General features: G+C 45.4%; 1 protein-coding gene and 2 long non-coding RNA genes across 4 annotated transcripts; 1 reads left to right on the forward strand and 2 right to left on the reverse strand.

The window, feature by feature from the left end:
* The first annotated feature begins 6,389 nt into the window (after nucleotides 1–6,389).
* Nucleotides 6,390–13,092, forward strand: LOC105921658 (nucleoside diphosphate kinase B). Its single transcript, XM_021313506.2, has 5 exons — nucleotides 6,390–6,573; nucleotides 8,194–8,324; nucleotides 10,930–11,031; nucleotides 12,013–12,125; nucleotides 12,842–13,092. Exons 1-5 carry the CDS (start codon nucleotides 6,405–6,407, stop codon nucleotides 12,957–12,959), a joined length of 633 nt encoding a protein of 210 aa, XP_021169181.2. The 5' UTR covers nucleotides 6,390–6,404; the 3' UTR covers nucleotides 12,960–13,092.
* On the reverse strand, nucleotides 9,009–10,494 carry LOC118566457. Of its 2 annotated transcripts, none has more exons than XR_004933035.1 (3): nucleotides 10,356–10,494; nucleotides 9,342–9,401; nucleotides 9,009–9,095 (listed from the first exon to the last, which is right to left on the reverse strand). It is a non-coding gene; the product is annotated as an uncharacterized LOC118566457 (long non-coding RNA). The 2 variants fall into 2 exon arrangements; XR_004933034.1 differs by lacking the exon at nucleotides 9,009–9,095 and adding an exon at nucleotides 9,185–9,218 and having other exon boundaries at nucleotides 9,300–9,401.
* On the reverse strand, nucleotides 9,792–10,027 carry LOC118566459. Its single transcript, XR_004933037.1, has 3 exons — nucleotides 9,987–10,027; nucleotides 9,864–9,926; nucleotides 9,792–9,806 (listed from the first exon to the last, which is right to left on the reverse strand). It is a non-coding gene; the product is annotated as an uncharacterized LOC118566459 (long non-coding RNA).
* Nucleotides 13,093–17,874: the final 4,782 nt, after the last annotated feature.

Here is a 17,874-nt window from a genome sequence, read left to right on the forward strand (position 1 = left end):
GTCGGATGCAGGATTTAACGCGATATGATCAGACTCTGAAGTGGACTTTGTTTTATTTTCACTGACTTCATGGAGCAAACGGGTCGTTAACAAAGAGCTATCCACTGCAGATCTGCTGGATTGTCACAGCTGGGCCTTTACAGCAGGACGGCGCCCCCCACAGTGGGCTGATGGTACTGCGACCCTGTGGGGACCGGCCCAGATCATCTGCTACTAATCAAACATGCTGAAGGAGCTGGAGATGGACAGAGACCGGCCGCTGTTCGGTCCTTGGCTCTGCCATCAGTCCAGAACTGACCTGTAAATGTGTACAGGAGGAAAACAGCCATCATGTCATTTCACTGCACACTGAGGCCATCCCTGCCGCGGCTGCAGGTGGACTTCATGGTCTTAATGGAGGACCCGGCGATGGGCTTCGTCTCCGCCGCCATGTTCCGCTCAGACTTCAGGTCGTCGGCTGCACCTCAGCGGACGGCGGAGGAGGCGGTGAGCGCCGGCTCTTATCAGAGAGAGTAGATGCTGGTTTTCTACCGATCAACAGCTGAAGACGCCGCGGTCTTTGTGTTTCCGGACAGCGACGGCGGTCCTTGAACGTCTCACAGTGTTTGAGGAGGCTCAGCTTAAAGGATCAGTCTGTGGTTTTCTTGGTGGGTTTAAGAGCAGAAGATAGAAACGTGATAAACCTCCGTCTGTTTCATTCAATCTGAAGCAAAAACTCAGGAATGGTCCTTTAAGGGAGCGTGATTCTTTGACCTGATTGGTCGGAGCCCCAGCCAATCAGCTGCGTTAGTGGGATGACATCACTCCTCAGAGGTGATCAAACTTCTCTCTACCTGCTGTCACACCTAAACGGCCAGCTGGCTCTACCAAGGACCCGCCTACCTCTGCACAGAGCTGGTCGGTTCTGACGGGTTCTGACGGGTTCTGATGGGTTCTGATGGGTTCTGACGGGCCCGAGGCAATAAACCGAGGCGACGGGAAGCGGCGTGGGCTGGTCAAAGCACTTTTTGTCAAACCTCAGGGCTCAGAGACACACAGAGGTTCTGTTTACTCCTTCTTCAGTAGAGTTCTGTTCAGTTCAGTCCAGTTGTGTTTGGATCGCTTGGTTCTGTGTTTGTACAGCTCATCGCGCTGCTGTCATATTTACTCCAGTTATAGAAATCTTAAGAGTTGTTCTTGTTGTTTTGATCGCCACCAGAGCCGAGGGCCGGTCCGTCCTGTTCTCCTCGCATGGTCCGATAGATCTAAGGTTCTAAAGCAGAACTACGAGGAGAACATGTGACCAGAACCAGGCAAACAAAGGAGAGCATTAACGAGAACGGAGAACGAGAACGAGCAGCTGGGATGGATGGATGATGGATGGATGGATGGATGATAGTTGGATGGATGGATGATAGTTGGATGGATGGATGGATGGATGGATGGATGAATGGATGGATGGATGGATGGATGGATGATGGATGGATGGATGGATGGATGGATGGATGAATGATAGATGGATAGATGGATGGATGGATGGATGGATGGATGGATGGATGGATGGATGGATGATAGATGGATGGATGGATGATAGATGGATAGATGGATGGATGGATGGATGGATGGATGGATGATAGATGGATGGATGGATGGATGGATGGATGGATAGATGGATGGATGGATGGATGGATGAATGATGGATGATAGATGGATGGATGGATGGATGGATGATAGATGGATGGATGGATGATAGATGGATGATGGATGGATGAATGATGGATGATAGATGGATGGATTGATGATGGATGGATGAATGATGGATGATAGATGGATGGATGGATGGATGGATGGATGATGGTTGGATGAGGGACGGTTGAGGTTCCCTGTAACAGGTTCTCTGCTCTGGTGGCCGCTGACATCTTTTCCTCCATCTGTACCATAGCATCCAGTGTGAAGCCGGTTCTGTTCAGAACCTGCTGACCCGGTTCAGCTGGGTGGAACCCAGCACGGTTCTGGCATTTCTGGGTCAGAACTCCTTGTTTACAGAACCTGGTGTTGCTGCAGTGAAGCGGCGATGAACCGGAGTCAAACGTGTCGGAACCAGCTGGTTCTGGACAGAACCAACAGGATTGGACCTTTGATCCAGCACAGAGCCAGGAAGAAGAACTTCTGAAACACAAACCCAAACTTCTCTGAAGTCCCCAAAGGTTCTGATTAAATAAACCGAAACTAAATTCACTCTTTCAGAACAAAAGCTCGGTTCTGTTCACCGGAACCGCTTCCCTGCTGAGATGAAGAACTTCTGGGCTCTGTGATCCAGAACAAAGGTCTTGTTGAGGCGTTTTCACGGTGGTCCGGTCGGGTCCAGAAACCCAGTTCAGGTGGATCCCGGTCCGGTTCTGAGCTGCTGATGTCCAGAACCTTTGATTCTGCTTAGGTCCAGTTCTGACCGCCAGGTTCTGGTCCGCGGGCCGGTCATCGCCTGGGCCCAGAACCGCGCCGGGATCCAGAACCTTGATGCAGCTGGTCCAAAAACACTAAAAAGTGTAAATATCTGAAGTGTGTAAATAAAAAGTACGGAGATTCTATTTTATGTATGAAAGGAGGGAGAGCAGCGCCCCCTCATGGAGAAAACTTTAATTTGGTCTATTTTATTTGTTAAACTGAAAGTTTAAGACGACCGTGAAACAGAGAGAGATTATAAAAATGAATTTATGACTTTATGAAATGTACAGAAGCCTCCTCAGTTTGATTGCTCGATTGTTTTCTATCTAAACTTTGGTTCTGTTCGGTTTTTATTTGTATCGAAGTTGTTGTTTACATGGAAACTAAGCTTTTTTTTTTCTGAGCAACGTGATTGGAGCAGAGGTTTGGCAGGGGGCGGGGCCTCAAGATTCTTTCTTTTTAATTTATAATTGAATCATTGGAAAATAATTTAAGGTTTTGGATTAAAAACTTAAAATAATTAAAAAGACAAATGTCATGATTTTTTTTTTTTACTAAGTAAAAGTAATTTAATTTGGTAATACAAACAAAATTCTGAGATACTTTCTACTGAGGCGTCTGATAGCTCCGTACTTTCAGGGTTACTGTCCTGGAAAGTACCTGATAAGTCCTGGAACTTGTGTTCGTTTCTGAATGTTAGGTAAATTTTAAGATTTTGATAAATGTTCTGTATCATTTGTTGAATTTTGGTTTTGCTGCATTGAGCTGTAAATTTAGACTTGAATAAACCTTAAAGAAAATGTCCCAAATTTATCTTTTTCTATTTTTTTTTTAACTTTTGGTTGAAATGTTTCTCATTAAATGAACAAAGAAGAAGAATTGCCCAAACCTGGAACCAGTCTGAGTTGTGATGGAAAATTGTTTCATTTTAATTCAATTTTTTTTAATAAATCTTATTTAGAGAAATTAAGCAAAAATGAATAAAGACCAGAATGAGAAACTAGCTGCAATGAGTTTTATTATTTATTTAAAATGAGCAAAAATATTAGAACGGTATTAAATAATTATAATGTATAAGATTTCATGTATATCTGTTAACCTTGATGGTTTTCTTTTACAATCAGTTATTAAACTAATGTAATTTGTGATTGTTATGCCATTTTGAATCATGCTCAACCAATCGTTTCTCACAAAATTGCATATTTTTGACATTTTTATGAATTTCTGTTTTCTCATCCTTCAAACGTGATGTTAAACAAAATAAGTTTTGGCTGAATTTGATCAAAATGTTGCTAATTCAGCTGAATTTCTTTTTTTAAAACCGCGTTCAGAAACTGACGGAGAGCAGATTTCTCGGTGAAGGAGCCTCCTGCAGATGCCTGCTGCCTCTGCTGCCTCACAACAAGCTGAAATAAAATCTGGAGACAGAAACAAGAACATGGTTGTGGTTTCTGTGTTCACCTGCAGGGGCTTCGGCCGGCCAGCAGGGGGCGCCATCCTCACACCTGCAGGGAAGCAAGAGCTCCTGAAAGAACCGTTTCCTTAGAAAAACAGAAAATAAAACCATTCCAAAAAAAGTTAAAAAACAAAACAACTGGACTTTTTTCCGAAGTTTGAAGATGTTTCGCTTCCCATCCAGAAAACTTTCTCAATTCAAATGTCTGGAGTAGAAGGAGCTCCAAGCTTTATATTATTGCCCAAAAAGGCGTTATTATGGCTTAGATAACATGCTAATTAAACTTTAACAGGTCCACCCCTTAGTAATGGGGAGTCGTTAATGTCTCATTACTAAGGGGTGGACCTGTATTGGTTTAATTTGCATGTTGTCTAAGCCATAATAACGCCTTTTTGGGCAATAATATAGAGAAAGCTTTCTGGGTGGGAAGCGAAACGTCTTCAAACTTTAGAAAAAAGTCCAGTTGTTTTGTTTTGTAAATTTTTTTGGAATGATCCTGACCTGGATGACTGAGAATCTTCAGCAGCAGAAACTAAAACCAGTTTCACCAGTAAGGCGATGGAAGGAAACTGTTTTTTATTTATTTATTTATTTTTTTCTGAAAGCTGCAGGAGCAAAACAATAATAAAACCCACATTTAAATTCAGATTAAATTCTGATTTATTTAAAAATAAAATATCCCTGCAGCCTAAAAAACTGCAGACCCGCTCCAGGTTCAGGACCAAAACGTCTCTGTGGACCATGCAGTGCATGCAGAACCACAATAATAATAATTAAAATACAAAACAGCCCAAATAAAAGACAGAAAGGTGCATCCAGGAGGAGCTGAGGGGAATAAAACCCCTCAGCTCCTGCAGGACTGACCCGGTTCCTGCTCTAATGGGCCGTTAAGGTTCTGCAGATGAACCGGGCCGCAGGAAGCAGAACACAAGAGGACGACTTGGAAGCTGAGAGCAACCCGAGAGCCCGGCAGAGGGTTCCTGCAGGAGAGGAATCAGTCAGAGGACGTGCGGTTTGATGCGTCCTGATTGGACCCCCCCCCACACACACACACACACACAGGGCTGCAGACTGGACAGAACCGCACAACCCCCCCATCCTCCCTCTGACAGGAGGCTGCTTTCCATCCCTGATAAGGAGAAGGTTTATATTTAGGGAGAAATTTGGGGGAAGGGTGAAGGACTGTTATATTTAACAGGTGAAGGAGTTGAGCAGCGCCCCCCCCCCCCCCCCCTTACCGGAGGTTTGGATCAGAACCAACATCAAGTCCTGCAGGCTTACATTAATAATTATCTTTATTGTCATTGCTGCATACATGGAAAGACGTCCTCTGCATCCAACCCGTCCCCCGGGGAGCAGTGGGCCGTCACTGGGCCGGCGCCGGGGGGGGGGGCAATCAGGGGCCAGTTCAGGTGCCCAGTTCAGGGGCTCATAATGGGAATCTGTGGGATTGGAACCGGGGAATTTTCAGCCTTCCCTGGAACCAGACGCCCTGCAGCTTTGGGTTCTGATGGGCCCTGCTGCTCTGGATCAGCGCCTGCCTTCAGGTCCAGGTACGGCGTCCTGCTCCAGGTGCGTTAAACCTGAAGGACTGCCATGTTCACCCTCCTGATAGACGGAAACTTTATTTCTTTGTGTCTTTTAAACGGTTAAAGTCCTTTAAATGAGAACGTGTTGCACCGTTTTTCAGATGCATGAAGCGCAGCGTGACGCGGCGCCGCCTCTGACTCCTGTTCCTGCCGCCATCGTGCGTCATGGAGGTGCATGTTCTCCACGCCGCTGACCGCCGGCTCTACTGCAGCAGACAGCCTGACTAACAGAGCTGCGGCTGGCTGCTCCCAGATCTGCACTCAGGGCTTCTCATCTACTGGATGTTTTCTAGAACCAGAGATGCTCTGATAGGAGAATTAGCTCTGATGTGGATAACCAATGGTTGGTATTGATATTGTGAAATGACCCCCCCCCCTCCCATCACTGTCACATGACCAAACAAATACCACATGGCCCCCCAACCCAACCCCAGAACAACAAACATGGAAATACATAAAACATTTTTACCTGTGGTACCGATAATAGCGCTATATGTTCCATCGTGGGTCCAGTTTGACGTTTTATGAATTATTTTTTTAGTAAACATTATGAAATTGTGGCATTTCTCTTCCGATCATCAGACTGAGCGCCTCATATTGTGTTTAACTTTTTGGATTAAAGGCCAAAAAATAGTTTTTATTTGTCGTCTGCTGCTAATTTTTAAAGCTACTGACCAGGTTTAAATGAAATAAGGGTCAGTTAGAATTTAATGTTTGTAAAAAGTCCGGCCCTTTTAAGCACAAACTTAAAAATCATCTGTAGTTTTTTATTTGATTTAAATAGTCTGATTTTATTGGTCATATTTCCATATTTGATCAAAGGGAGTAAATTAGTGAAAATGTTTTTATTTTTTTATGACCATCTTCAGTTTCAGCTCCTGGCTCCTGGAGCGGCTTCTAAAACGGTCCCGTCAGTGACGGACAAACATGCACAAATGAGCGAGCCGTCAGCGGCTGCCACAGATTCAGAACCGGACCCCCAGCTGGCCCCGCCCCCCCGCCCAGCCTTCATATACAGCTGCTCTTCGGCTCTTCGGCCTCGGTGTCGCATCCCAGCCGCCGGCAACTCAACCTCACAAGTTCTCCTCAAGTCCCAGAACTCAGGTAGATATCAGAACCAGGAGCTCAGGTGTGTCTGCAGCGCCCTGCAGAATTTAAAGTGGACCCGACCGCCGCCTCCTGCTGCAGCTCCGGGTTCTCAGCTGCTGATGTTTCTGCAGGCTGAGAGCAGCTGCTGATGGCTCGTTGGGTCCTCTAGATTCTGCAGAACCTCAGAACCTTTGGTCCATGTTTGCATGATTTAATTGGTTCATTTCACAGTTTTTATTTGATTTAAAACCAAAATCGTCCTTGAAGCTTTCCAAAGATTTCCAAATTCAGATCCTGGACCAGAGGACGATTCGGTTCTGACTGACCGGTCGGACTCGGTCTCGCTGCAGGAGGACGTTAAAATCCTTGATTTGTTTGGGTCAGCTGCAGAAGTCAGGAGGATAAAACTACAAAGCTGCATCCTCCTCCTGCCAAACATTAAGAAGCTTTCAGTTTTTCAGCGGGTCGTACTGAGCTTTCAGAACCGTAAAATGAGACAAACTGTTTCCAGACTGAAGTCCTTGTTCTGTTTTCAAAAAGAAGATGAAACTATTTACCAAAAAGAGACATCAGAGCTCCAGCTTCATGTTTAATAATCAGCTTTTTGCTTTTGCTGAACCTGCACGGCTAATTACTCAGAAATTAAAGTTCTCTGGTGTCCAGATCCAGAGCTGAGAGACACTAACCTTCAGGCCCGAGTTCTGCAGGTTCTAGGCGTGTTCCTGCTCCGACACACCAGGTCCAAATGGCTGCGTTATCTCCTCGGCCTGCTGCTAATCCTTTTATTTAAAGCATCTCAGACATGCAGGACTGCAGCCGGGCTCTCCAGCATGCCAAACAGGAGCCGGGCCTTTAAAACGGGCCTGGACCTCAGGGGGTCCTGGTGCCGTTAAAACGGACCTTTTTGCTGCACAAAGACTGAAGGTGCAGGAATGATTAAGTAATCCAGGTGTGTGAAACTCTTACTGAAGCTGAGAAACCTTTAAGTCTCTCATCTGAACTAAAAACCACCTTCAGGGTCTGGAAGTTTCTGCCGCTAACAGAAACTAAAACCCAACAGAACCTGCACAGGAAGCGTTTTCTGCTCGGACCTCCAGAACCGCCTGAAAACAGACTGAATCTGTGCAGAAGGACTGAGACGATCCGGTGAACTCGTTGGACCCGTGGGAACATGTGCTGCTCTGCTGCGTCTCTGCCGCCATCTGGAAACGGTCTGAAGGGTCAGCAGAACACTAACTGGGTTCCTAATAATACTCCAGCAGGAGGTTAAACCGGGGCATCTCCTGCTGACCCTCAGCTGCTGTCGGCGCCACGCCACCAAATACCAGCAGCTGTAAAATTAGCAGCGCAGCCCAGTTTCTGGATCCTGGAAAAGCCCAGAAAACCAGATCTGGTTTCCAATGAGGGTGTATTTAAAACCAGCCGACGGGTTTTTATCCCAGAGTCAGGATGCAGGGATTAAATTTTATCCATATAGCACCAACACACGTTATCACGGTTCTTTCCAAAGTCAATCACAAGCTTGTGGTTCCCCAGAATGTTTGTCCAATGAAATGTGTTGTTTTGATAGTGGGCGGAGCCTGATCCTTCACCCAGGTGAAGCCATGAATGACTGACACGAGTGTTTCTCTGCAGCCTCCTCAGCAGACATGGAGCGTACCTTCATCGCTGTGAAGCCTGATGGCGTCCAGAGAGGACTCTGTGGCGAGATCATCAAGCGCTTCGAGCACCGTGGCTTCAAGCTGGTCGCCGCCAAATTCGTGCAGGTAACCGATGAGACGCCATGATGGAACAGACACACAGAGAAACAGGGTCCACCCCTGATCCAGAACTAGTAGAACTTCCTACAGCACCAGTAGAACCTTCTCCAGCAGCAGTAGAACCTCCTCCAGCAGCAGTAGAACCTCCTCCAGCAGCAGTAGAACCTCCTTCAGTACCAATAGAACCTCCTCCAGCACCAGTAGAACCTCCTTCAGTACCAATAGAACCTCCTCCAGCACCAGTAGAACCTCATCCAGCACCAATAGAACCTCCTCCAGCAGCAGTAGAACCTCCTCCAGCACCAGTAGAACTTCCTCCAGCAACAGTAGAACCTCCTCCAGTACCAATAGAACCTCCAGCACCAGTAGAACCTCCAGCACCAATAGACCCTCCTCCAGCACCATTAGAACCTCCTCCAGTACCAATAGAACTTCCTCCAGCAGCAGTAGAACCTCCTCCAGTACCAATAGAACCTCCAGCACCAGTAGAACCTCCAGCACCAATAGAACCTCCTCCAGCACCATTAGAACCTCCTCCAGTACCAATAGAACTTCCTACAGCAGCAGTAGAACCTCCTCCAGTACCAGTAGAACCTCCTCCAGTACCAATAGAACCTCCAGCTGCAGTAGAACCTCCTCCAGCACCAGTAGAACCTCCTCCAGCACCCTTAGAACCTCCTCCAGCAGCAGTAGAACCTCCTCCAGCACCAGTAGAACTTCCTCCAGCAACAGTAGAACCTCCTCCAGTACCAATAGAACCTCCAGCACCAGTAGAACCTCCAGCACCAATAGAACCTCCTCCAGCACCATTAGAACCTCCTCCAGTACCAATAGAACTTCCTACAGCAGCAGTAGAACCTCCTCCAGTACCAGTAGAACCTCCTCCAGTACCAATAGAACCTCCAGCTGCAGTAGAACCTCCTCCAGCACCAGTAGAACCTCCTCCAGCACCCTTAGAACCTCCTCCAGCACCCTTAGAACCTCCTCCAGCACCAGTAGAACCTCCTCCAGTACCAATAGAACCTCCTCCAGCACCAGTAGAACCTCCTCCAGTACCAAAAGAACCTCCAGCACCAGTAGAACCTCCTCCAGTACCAAAATAACCTCCAGCACCAGTAGAACTTCCTCCAGCAGCAGCAGAACCTCCTCCAGCAGCAGCAGAACCTCCTCCAGCACCAGTAGAACCTCCTCCAGTACCAGTAGAACCTCCTCCAGTACCAGTAGAACCTCCAGCAGCAGTAGAACCTCCTCCAGTAGCAGTAGAACCTCCTCCAGCACCAACAGAACCTCCTCCAGTACCAATAGAACCTCCAGCACCAGTATAACTTCCTACAGTACCAATAGAACCTCCTCCAGTACCAGTAGAACCTCCAGCAGCAGTAGAACCTCCTCCAGTAGCAGTAGAACCTCCTCCAGCACCAACAGAACCTCCTCCAGTACCAATTGAACCTCCAGCACCAGTATAACTTCCTACAGTACCAATAGAACCTCCTCCAGTACCAGTAGAACCTCCAGCAGCAGTAGAACCTCCTCCAGCAGCAGAACCTCCTCCAGCACCAGTAGAACCTCCTCCAGTACCAGTAGAACCTCCTCCAGTACCAGTAGAACCTCCAGCAGCAGTAGAACCTCCTCCAGTAGCAGTAGAACCTCCTCCAGCACCAACAGAACCTCCTCCAGTACCAATAGAACCTCCAGCACCAGTATAACTTCCTACAGTACCAATAGAACCTCCTCCAGTACCAGTAGAACCTCCAGCACCAGTAGAACCTCCTCCAGCACCAGTAGAACTTCCTCCAGCAGCAGCAGAACCTCCTCCAGCAGCAGCAGAACCTCCTCCAGTACCAGTAGAACCTCCTCCAGTACCAAAAGAACCTCCAGCAGCAGTAGAACCTCCTCCAGCACCAATAGAACCTCCTCCAGCACTAATAGAACCTCCTCCAGCACCCTTAGAACCTCTTCCAGCACCAGTAGAACCTCCTCCAGCACCAGTAGAACTTCCTCCAGCAGCAGCAGAACCTCCTCCAGCAGCAGCAGAACCTCCTCCAGTACCAGTAGAACCTCCTCCAGTACCAAAAGAACCTCCAGCAGCAGTAGAACCTCCTCCAGCACCAATAGAACCTCCTCCAGCACCAATAGAACCTCCTCCAGCACCCTTAGAACCTCCTCCAGCACCAGTAGAACCTAATCCTGCACCATTAGAACCTCCTCCAGCAGCAGTAGAACCTCCAGCAGCAGTAGAACCTGCCAGGTCTCCAGGTTCTCCACCACCATCCTGGATGGTTGGTAAGAGGTGTTGGTGCTGATCCGCTGCCTCTGGGTTCCTCCAGACATGGTTCTGTTCTGACATCTCTGCTCTGGTCTCATCTGCCCAGAGGACCTTGTCCTCCATCCAGAAGCAGCTTTGCTGACCTCAGCCTTTCTCTAGCGGTCCTGTTGCTGATGTCTCTCCAGCCTCTGCCTGTTTCTATCGGTGCTGCCTGAGAATGACGGTTAATTAATGGATCAGCAGCTGGAGGCGGATCCTTTCTCTCTTAAATCTCTGTCTGGTTCTGTTTTTGGTGAGATGTCACGAGTTGTTCTGGTGCTGATCTTCTTCCCGCTCTGTTCCCAGGCCTCTGAAGACCACATGAAGAAGCACTACCTGGACCTGAAGGACATGCCTTTCTACGCAGGCCTCTGCAAATACATGTCCTCCGGACCCGTCTTCGCCATGGTAAAGCACAAATAGCAACGCGGCTGTCGCCTCTGCAGATTCCTTCTGGTTTTATTTCTGTGGCGTCAGCTGCTCTAAAGGCTCGGTCACAGAGGACACTCTGACGCACAGCGGGGGCCCGGCCGCCATTTTTATCCTGATTGGTGCCATACAGACAAAGCAAAGGAGTCAAACTCTCAACTCCTGCTTCAATGATAAATAAATTCTCAGGTGTGTCAAAGAAACGCACAAACATGAGAGACATGGACAGACTAAGCACCAGCAAGTCCAACCAATATCTGAATATAAACTAAAATGATGGATAAAGTACAGGAAACACTGGAAAAAGATTAAGTAAAGGTAAAATATTCTTGAAATGAGTGTATTAGAGCAGGAAAATACGATGATCTGCTAATGGAACGAGTATTTTTACCCCTGAAATAAGATAATTTCAGGGGTAAAAAGATAAACTGTGCTTGGAATAAGATAATGGAGATGAATTGTTCCTATTTTAAGTGCAAAAATCTTGGTCCATTGGCAAATAATTTAAACTTGCTGCTCAAATCCAGGATAAATACGCTCATTTGAAGAAAATGTTACTTTTAGTTAACTTTTTGCAGTGAATAATGGAGGTTGTGGTTTTCCTCCAGTTTCTGGTGAATATTTTAAACATCTAAAAAGAAAATCTGAACTAACTGAAACCAGACAGGAAGGTCTGGTATCAGTTAAAGAAGAAAAAAAAGAAAACTTAACAATGTCTCTAGATCCCCTTGATTTAAAAAGAATCCCTGATCATGATGCTTCCACCGCCGTGCTTCCCAGCAGGGATCCTGTTTGGGATCAGTTTTAGCCAAACACCTTTACCTGGACGCCTTCTGGTTTCTGGTGATTTTCAGTAAAGCAGAGGTCTCAAAGGTTCTGAACAAACAGAAATAAAGTAGAATATAGAAGAATAGACGAGCCGTGGACCTCGGCAGGTGACCGATGTCCCGTGTGTTTCAGGTTTGGGAGGGTCAGAACATCGTGAAGCTGGCCAGGATGATGCTGGGTGAGACCAACCCCGCTGACTCCAAGCCCGGCAGCATCCGCGGAGACCTGTGCATCAACATCGGCAGGTGAGGAAAACACCTGGGAAGCTTCAACTTTACCGCTGCATCAAGAACATTACAGAAAACCTAAACATGGAGAAGATTAAAACTTCAAATTTAGATCCAGGAAACACAAATAAATAAATAAAATACCTCAAGTCAGAACAAAACTTTGGTCTCTAGGAAAAATGAGGACAAAAAGTCAAATTTCATGAAATAAAATGATAAACAGCTATTAACTGGAAAAAACATTAAAACAAATTTAAAAAAGTAAATAAAAAACATTGGAAATCCTAAAATAATAATTTTAACTGACCACTAGAACATTTATTTGATTGAATTTGGCTTTGTAAAGCTTTGTAAAATTCATATAAATTTATTTATATAAATTTTATATAAATAAAATTTTATTGAATTGTGCATTTAGAAACCAAAAAATATGGACATCATACATTCCCAGATTTTAACAAATTGATAAACTTTAAAGAGGCAGAAAAAGTAAAACTGCTGTTATTGAGGTTCTGATCCAATCTGACCCAGAATAAAAAAAAACATCTTAATTTAAAATGTTAGTTTTTTCTTTTATTAAAACACTTCTGTAATATAAGAATAAACTTTTTAAATGTCAAATAAATCTTCTGATTTTATTTACTAATTTAAGGTATTAGGAAACTTTAATCTTTAAGCTAAAAACCAAACCTTCTAAGCTGTAGAAGACAATAAATCCGCTGCTGTCTCCTCAGGAACATCATCCACGGCAGCGACACCCTGGAAAACGCCAAGACGGAGGTCGATCTCTGGTTCAAGGCCGAGGAGTTCGTCAACTGGACCCCCTGCGCCCAGACCTTCCTGTACGAGTAAACCCCGCCCACCTGTCCGTCAGCTCCGCCCACTCATCTGTTAGCCCCGCCCACTCTACAGTCGACGCTTTGGTCTTCACTGGTTCCACCAAACATGCAGCACTGATCAATAAAGTCTCATGTTAACCACCAAATGTGTCCGAGTGTCAGATTCTGGCAGAAGCTCTGCGGTCTGAGCAACACATGAAATGATGGAAATAAACCATAAAACACGTTTAACTTCGGAACCAAACACAGAAAGAAAATATCCACTTTACTGCTTAATCCACAACCAGAACACCTGAATCCAAACTTCATATTCTCCATCATTTATACAAAAAAAAAACCTGTCAGCTTACCTGCTTCATATCAAAGTTAATAAACATAAACCAGCCCAAGTGGCCTAAAAGAAAAATAAACCAAATAAAACACAGAACAGCTGCTAGGTTTGCTTGTATGTGTGCAGCAGCGCCCCCCAGAGGCATCAAGCCAAACTGCTCTGAAGGGATGAGGGACATGTCCCCTCCAGACGGAGCTCAGGTTGGACCCCTGATGTCTGGGCAGACCTTCCCTCACAGTGTGGATGGTTCTGGTTCTGGTCCAGAGTGACAGCTGAAGCAGCGCGTAAAAGGAAAAGTTAAGAGAATCTCGATAAAAGAGCTTCAGCTTCAGGTGGAGCCTTTCTCCACATGTGACCAGTGGTTTCCCGTCGGTGGGTTTGGTGCCCGCCTCCAGCGGTTATTTGGGGGGAGAGGAAGTCATCAGGTCCACAACTGTGGACACACTCCTGAGACAATCCAGCGGCACCAGTTAACCTGACAGTCACGTTTATGGACGGTGCGATGAAGCTGCACCCAGAGAACCCGTGTATCTCAACTGAACTCATACTTTATTTATAAAGCACATTTAAAACAACCAGGGTTTTCCAAAGTGCTGTACAGAAATCACAGTTGCAGAGCCTAAGATAAAAACTGAAAGCTAAAATACATAAACACAATGCAAAAAAATATAATGGATTAGTAGATTTATAATGAATTACAGTAATCCAATCTTGTATTAATAAAAGCATGGATTACAGTCTCCAGATCTCTGCGTGGCAGATACCCTTTCACTTTCGATAAAATTCTTAACTGGTAAAAACTGTTATTTACGACCGAACTAACCTGGCGATCGAATTTCAACCTGTCATCAAATATTACACCAAGATATATGCTGATGATCGAATGTTAGGTGTAAGGGGACCCAGAAAGCCAGCAGCAAAGTCTGCTGGACTACAACCAAACATTATGATTTCGGTCTTATTTTCATTTAGATTCAGAAAGTTTGAGGTCATCCAAGATTTTACATCGTTTAAGCAGTCAGAAAATGACTGTACAGGGCTGTTGGATTTTGATGCTAAAGGAAAGTAGATCTGGACATCATCAGCATAACAATGAAAAGAAAGATTATGGTTCCTGAAAATTGATCCTAATGGTAACATATATAGAATAAAAAGAAGAGGTCCAAGAATGGAACCTTGGGGAACCCCAGAACTCAAAGGAGCTGAAGATGAGGTGAATTCACCTAGCTGCACTGAAAAGCTCCAATCAGTCAAATAAGAATGGAACCATGAGAGAGCAGATCCTGTAATGCCCACCCACTGCTCAAGTCACGTTAAGAGGATCCCATGGTCCACAGTGTCAAAGGCAGCTGTTAGATCAAGGAGCACTAGCATAGCAGGATTTCCTGAGTCAACAGTCAGCATTAAATCATTAAAAACTCTCATCAGTGCTGTCTCAGTGCTATGAAAAGGTTTGAAGCCAGATTGAAAATTCTCATGTAAATCATTGGCCACTAAGAATGATTCAATCTGGATAAAAAACAATTTCTCTAAAATTTTTGATAAAAATGGCAATTTAGAGATAGGCCTAAAGTTGGACAACACAGAGGGATCTAGATTTTCCTTTTTGATCAGAGGTTGTACAACAGCATGTTTAAGAGCAGTTGGAACACATCTACAGGGAGAACAGACAAAGTCCATGCAAACCCACAAAGATTTAGCTGCAATGCGACTGCCTCACTGGGACTCATCCTCTGGAGCTTGTTAAGGCAGTGGTCCACATATTCCTGGGCCCGTTTGGACCTTCAGTATAGACCCTGGCTCTTCCTGGATGCTGACCTCAGCACTTGCTCCTAAACGGGTTCCTGGTTCTCAGGTTGGTTCCAGGTGCTGAACTGGGATTTGCTGTAGAAACAGATTCCTTCTAGGAACAGGACCAGTCCCTCAAGCATGCAAGAAGAAATTTACCCCGTTTGCATGAATCTGATCATCTCCAGACTTCAGCCAGTTTTCCAGCTGGTACCCGAGCAGCAGGTATCCAGTGTCAGCATGAGGTGCAGGAAGCTGTTTTTAGAAGGTGCTGGGGGGGAAATCTACACGTTTCTGGCTCAGTTTCAGTCACGCCAAAGATGCTGAAACATCTCAGACAGAGCCATCAGCTGAATCCTGCCCTCCACCATCAGAGAAACGCATCAGGCTCTGATCCAGGTCCAGACGGACGGAGACAGCTGTCTTCTAACATGAAATGTAGACAGAGACAGACTTGAAACGATTGACTAAACCCAGCAGCTCAATTCTTTTTCTCCAGAGTCCGTCCTCATCTTTGGCAAAGTCTGGCCATCTTTCAGTCTAAGAAGGTTTTCGATGGCAGACTGGATTAATACAAACCAAATCTACAAAACCCAAATTAACCAATCTTTGAGAACCTCACAGAACCCAGCTGTTTGGTCTTATCCAATATTTCCTCCTCGGTAAACCAAAGGTTCTTTATACAAATCCTGTACATCTAAAAAATTAAGTTTCATTCCTCATACATCCACTTGATTTGGGATATTTTATGGGTACGAAGGTAATATTTCTCAACAACAATGCAACCCGACCCATTTCCAGTTCAAAATACAACAGACAGAATTAGAATTAGTTCTGCCTCCGGCAGGAAATGTCTCCAGTAGTCTTCATTTGGTCCACACACAGGACAGTTAGGGGGGGGGGGGGATACTAACGACTGATTAACAAGGAGGTGGAACCACTGGAAGGGATGGTTGTGTTCATAACTCCGCCAATGGAGGAGTCATAATGTTATCAGGCAGTTACCAAAGCAGCCGACAGTAGGTTAAAACGATGGCTATATGTAAGCAGATACTGACATGCCTCATAGGCTACGTTCACACTGCAGGTGAATAAAAAACACGGATACCGGCTGACATCTCTCCTTGTTATTATTAGAAAGCTGTTGAACAACGGGAGCCGATAATATTAAGACCACATCATAACAAGACGAAGATAAGAATAAAGCAGCATAGCTGTTAATAACGGTCTTTATGGAGTGCTAACTACTACTGATGTGTGTCTGGACGTGTAGTGAGAGACAGATGAAGTGCGATATGACCGTTCAGACAGCGGACACTTTGAAAAATATCTGATATTATTACAGTATTATAACAATTAGCTCCACATATCTACACCACTGTAGTGATGACAGAGGAACGTCCTGCTGTCAAGGAGCCATGGTTCAGCTGAGTGCAGTTAATAAAGGCTTAAATTATCTCAATTTAGACGTGTGGAATATCTGTCTGTGAGCCTGCAGTCCTATTCACAAAGTTTATTTATTTATCAAAATCTCCCAGCTCTAAATACAGGTCCATCTCAAAATATTAGCATATTGTGATAAAGTTAATTATTTTCCATAATGTAATGATAAAACTTGAACATTCATATATTTTAGATTCATTGCACATTAACTGAAATATTTCAGGTCTTTTATTGTCTTAACACGGATGATTTGGGCATGATATAGCTCATGAAAACCCAAAATTCCTATCTCACAAAATTAGCATATCATGAAAGGGTCTCTAAACGAGCTATGAAGCTAATCATCTGAATCAACAGATTAACTCTAAACACCTGAAAAAGGATTCCTGATGCCTTTAAAACTCCCAGCCTGGTTCATCACTCAAAACCCCAATGATGGGTTAGACAACCGACCTGACTGCTGTCCAGAAGGCCATCAGTGATCCTTCAAGCAAGAGGGTATGACACAGGAAGATGTTTCTGAACGAATAGGCTGTTCCCAGAGTGCTGTATCAAATTAACTCAGTGGGAAGAAAAAAGTGTGGCAGAAACGCTGCACAACAAGAAGAGGTGACCCTGAGCAAGATTGTGGAGAAGGGCCGATTCCAGACCTCTGGGGACCTGCAGAAGCAGTGGACCGAGTATGGAGTAGAAACATCCAGAGCCACCGTGCACAGGTGTGTGCAGGTAATGGGCTACAGGTGCCGCGTTCCCCAGGTCAAGCAGAAACAGCTGCAGAGGCGCCTGACCTGGGCTACAGAGAAGCAGCACTGGACTGCTGCTCAGTGGTCCAAGGTACTTTTTTCAGATGAAAGCACATTCTGCGTGTTAGTTGGAAATCAAGGTGCCAGAGTCTGGAGGAAGACTGGGGAGAAGGAAATGCCAAAATGTCAACTACCCACAGTGAGTGATGGTCCACTGGGTTTTATCCAGGGCAGCGTCAATGCAGCTAGCTATCAGGAGAGTTTGGAGCACTTCATGCTTCCATCTGCTGAAAAGCTTTATGAAGATGAAGATTTAATTTTGCAGCCCGACCTGACACCTGCTCACAGTGCCAACACCAACTGGTAGATGGTTTACTGACCATGGTATCACTGCCAACTCTCCTGATCACAGAGAATCTGTGGGATATTGTGAGGAGAAAGTTGAGACGTAAGACCCAACACTCTGGATGAGCTAAAGGCCGCTATGGAAGCATCCTGGGCCTCCATAAGACCTCAGCAGAGCCACAGGCTGATTGCCTCCATGCCACGCCGCACTGAAGCATTTCTGCAGAAGGATTCCCGACCAAGTATTGAGTGCATAACTGTACATAATTACTTGAAGG

Source organism: Fundulus heteroclitus, chromosome 16 (assembly GCF_011125445.2).
Source record: "Fundulus heteroclitus isolate FHET01 chromosome 16, MU-UCD_Fhet_4.1, whole genome shotgun sequence".
Lineage (NCBI taxonomy): Eukaryota > Metazoa > Chordata > Actinopteri > Cyprinodontiformes > Fundulidae > Fundulus > Fundulus heteroclitus.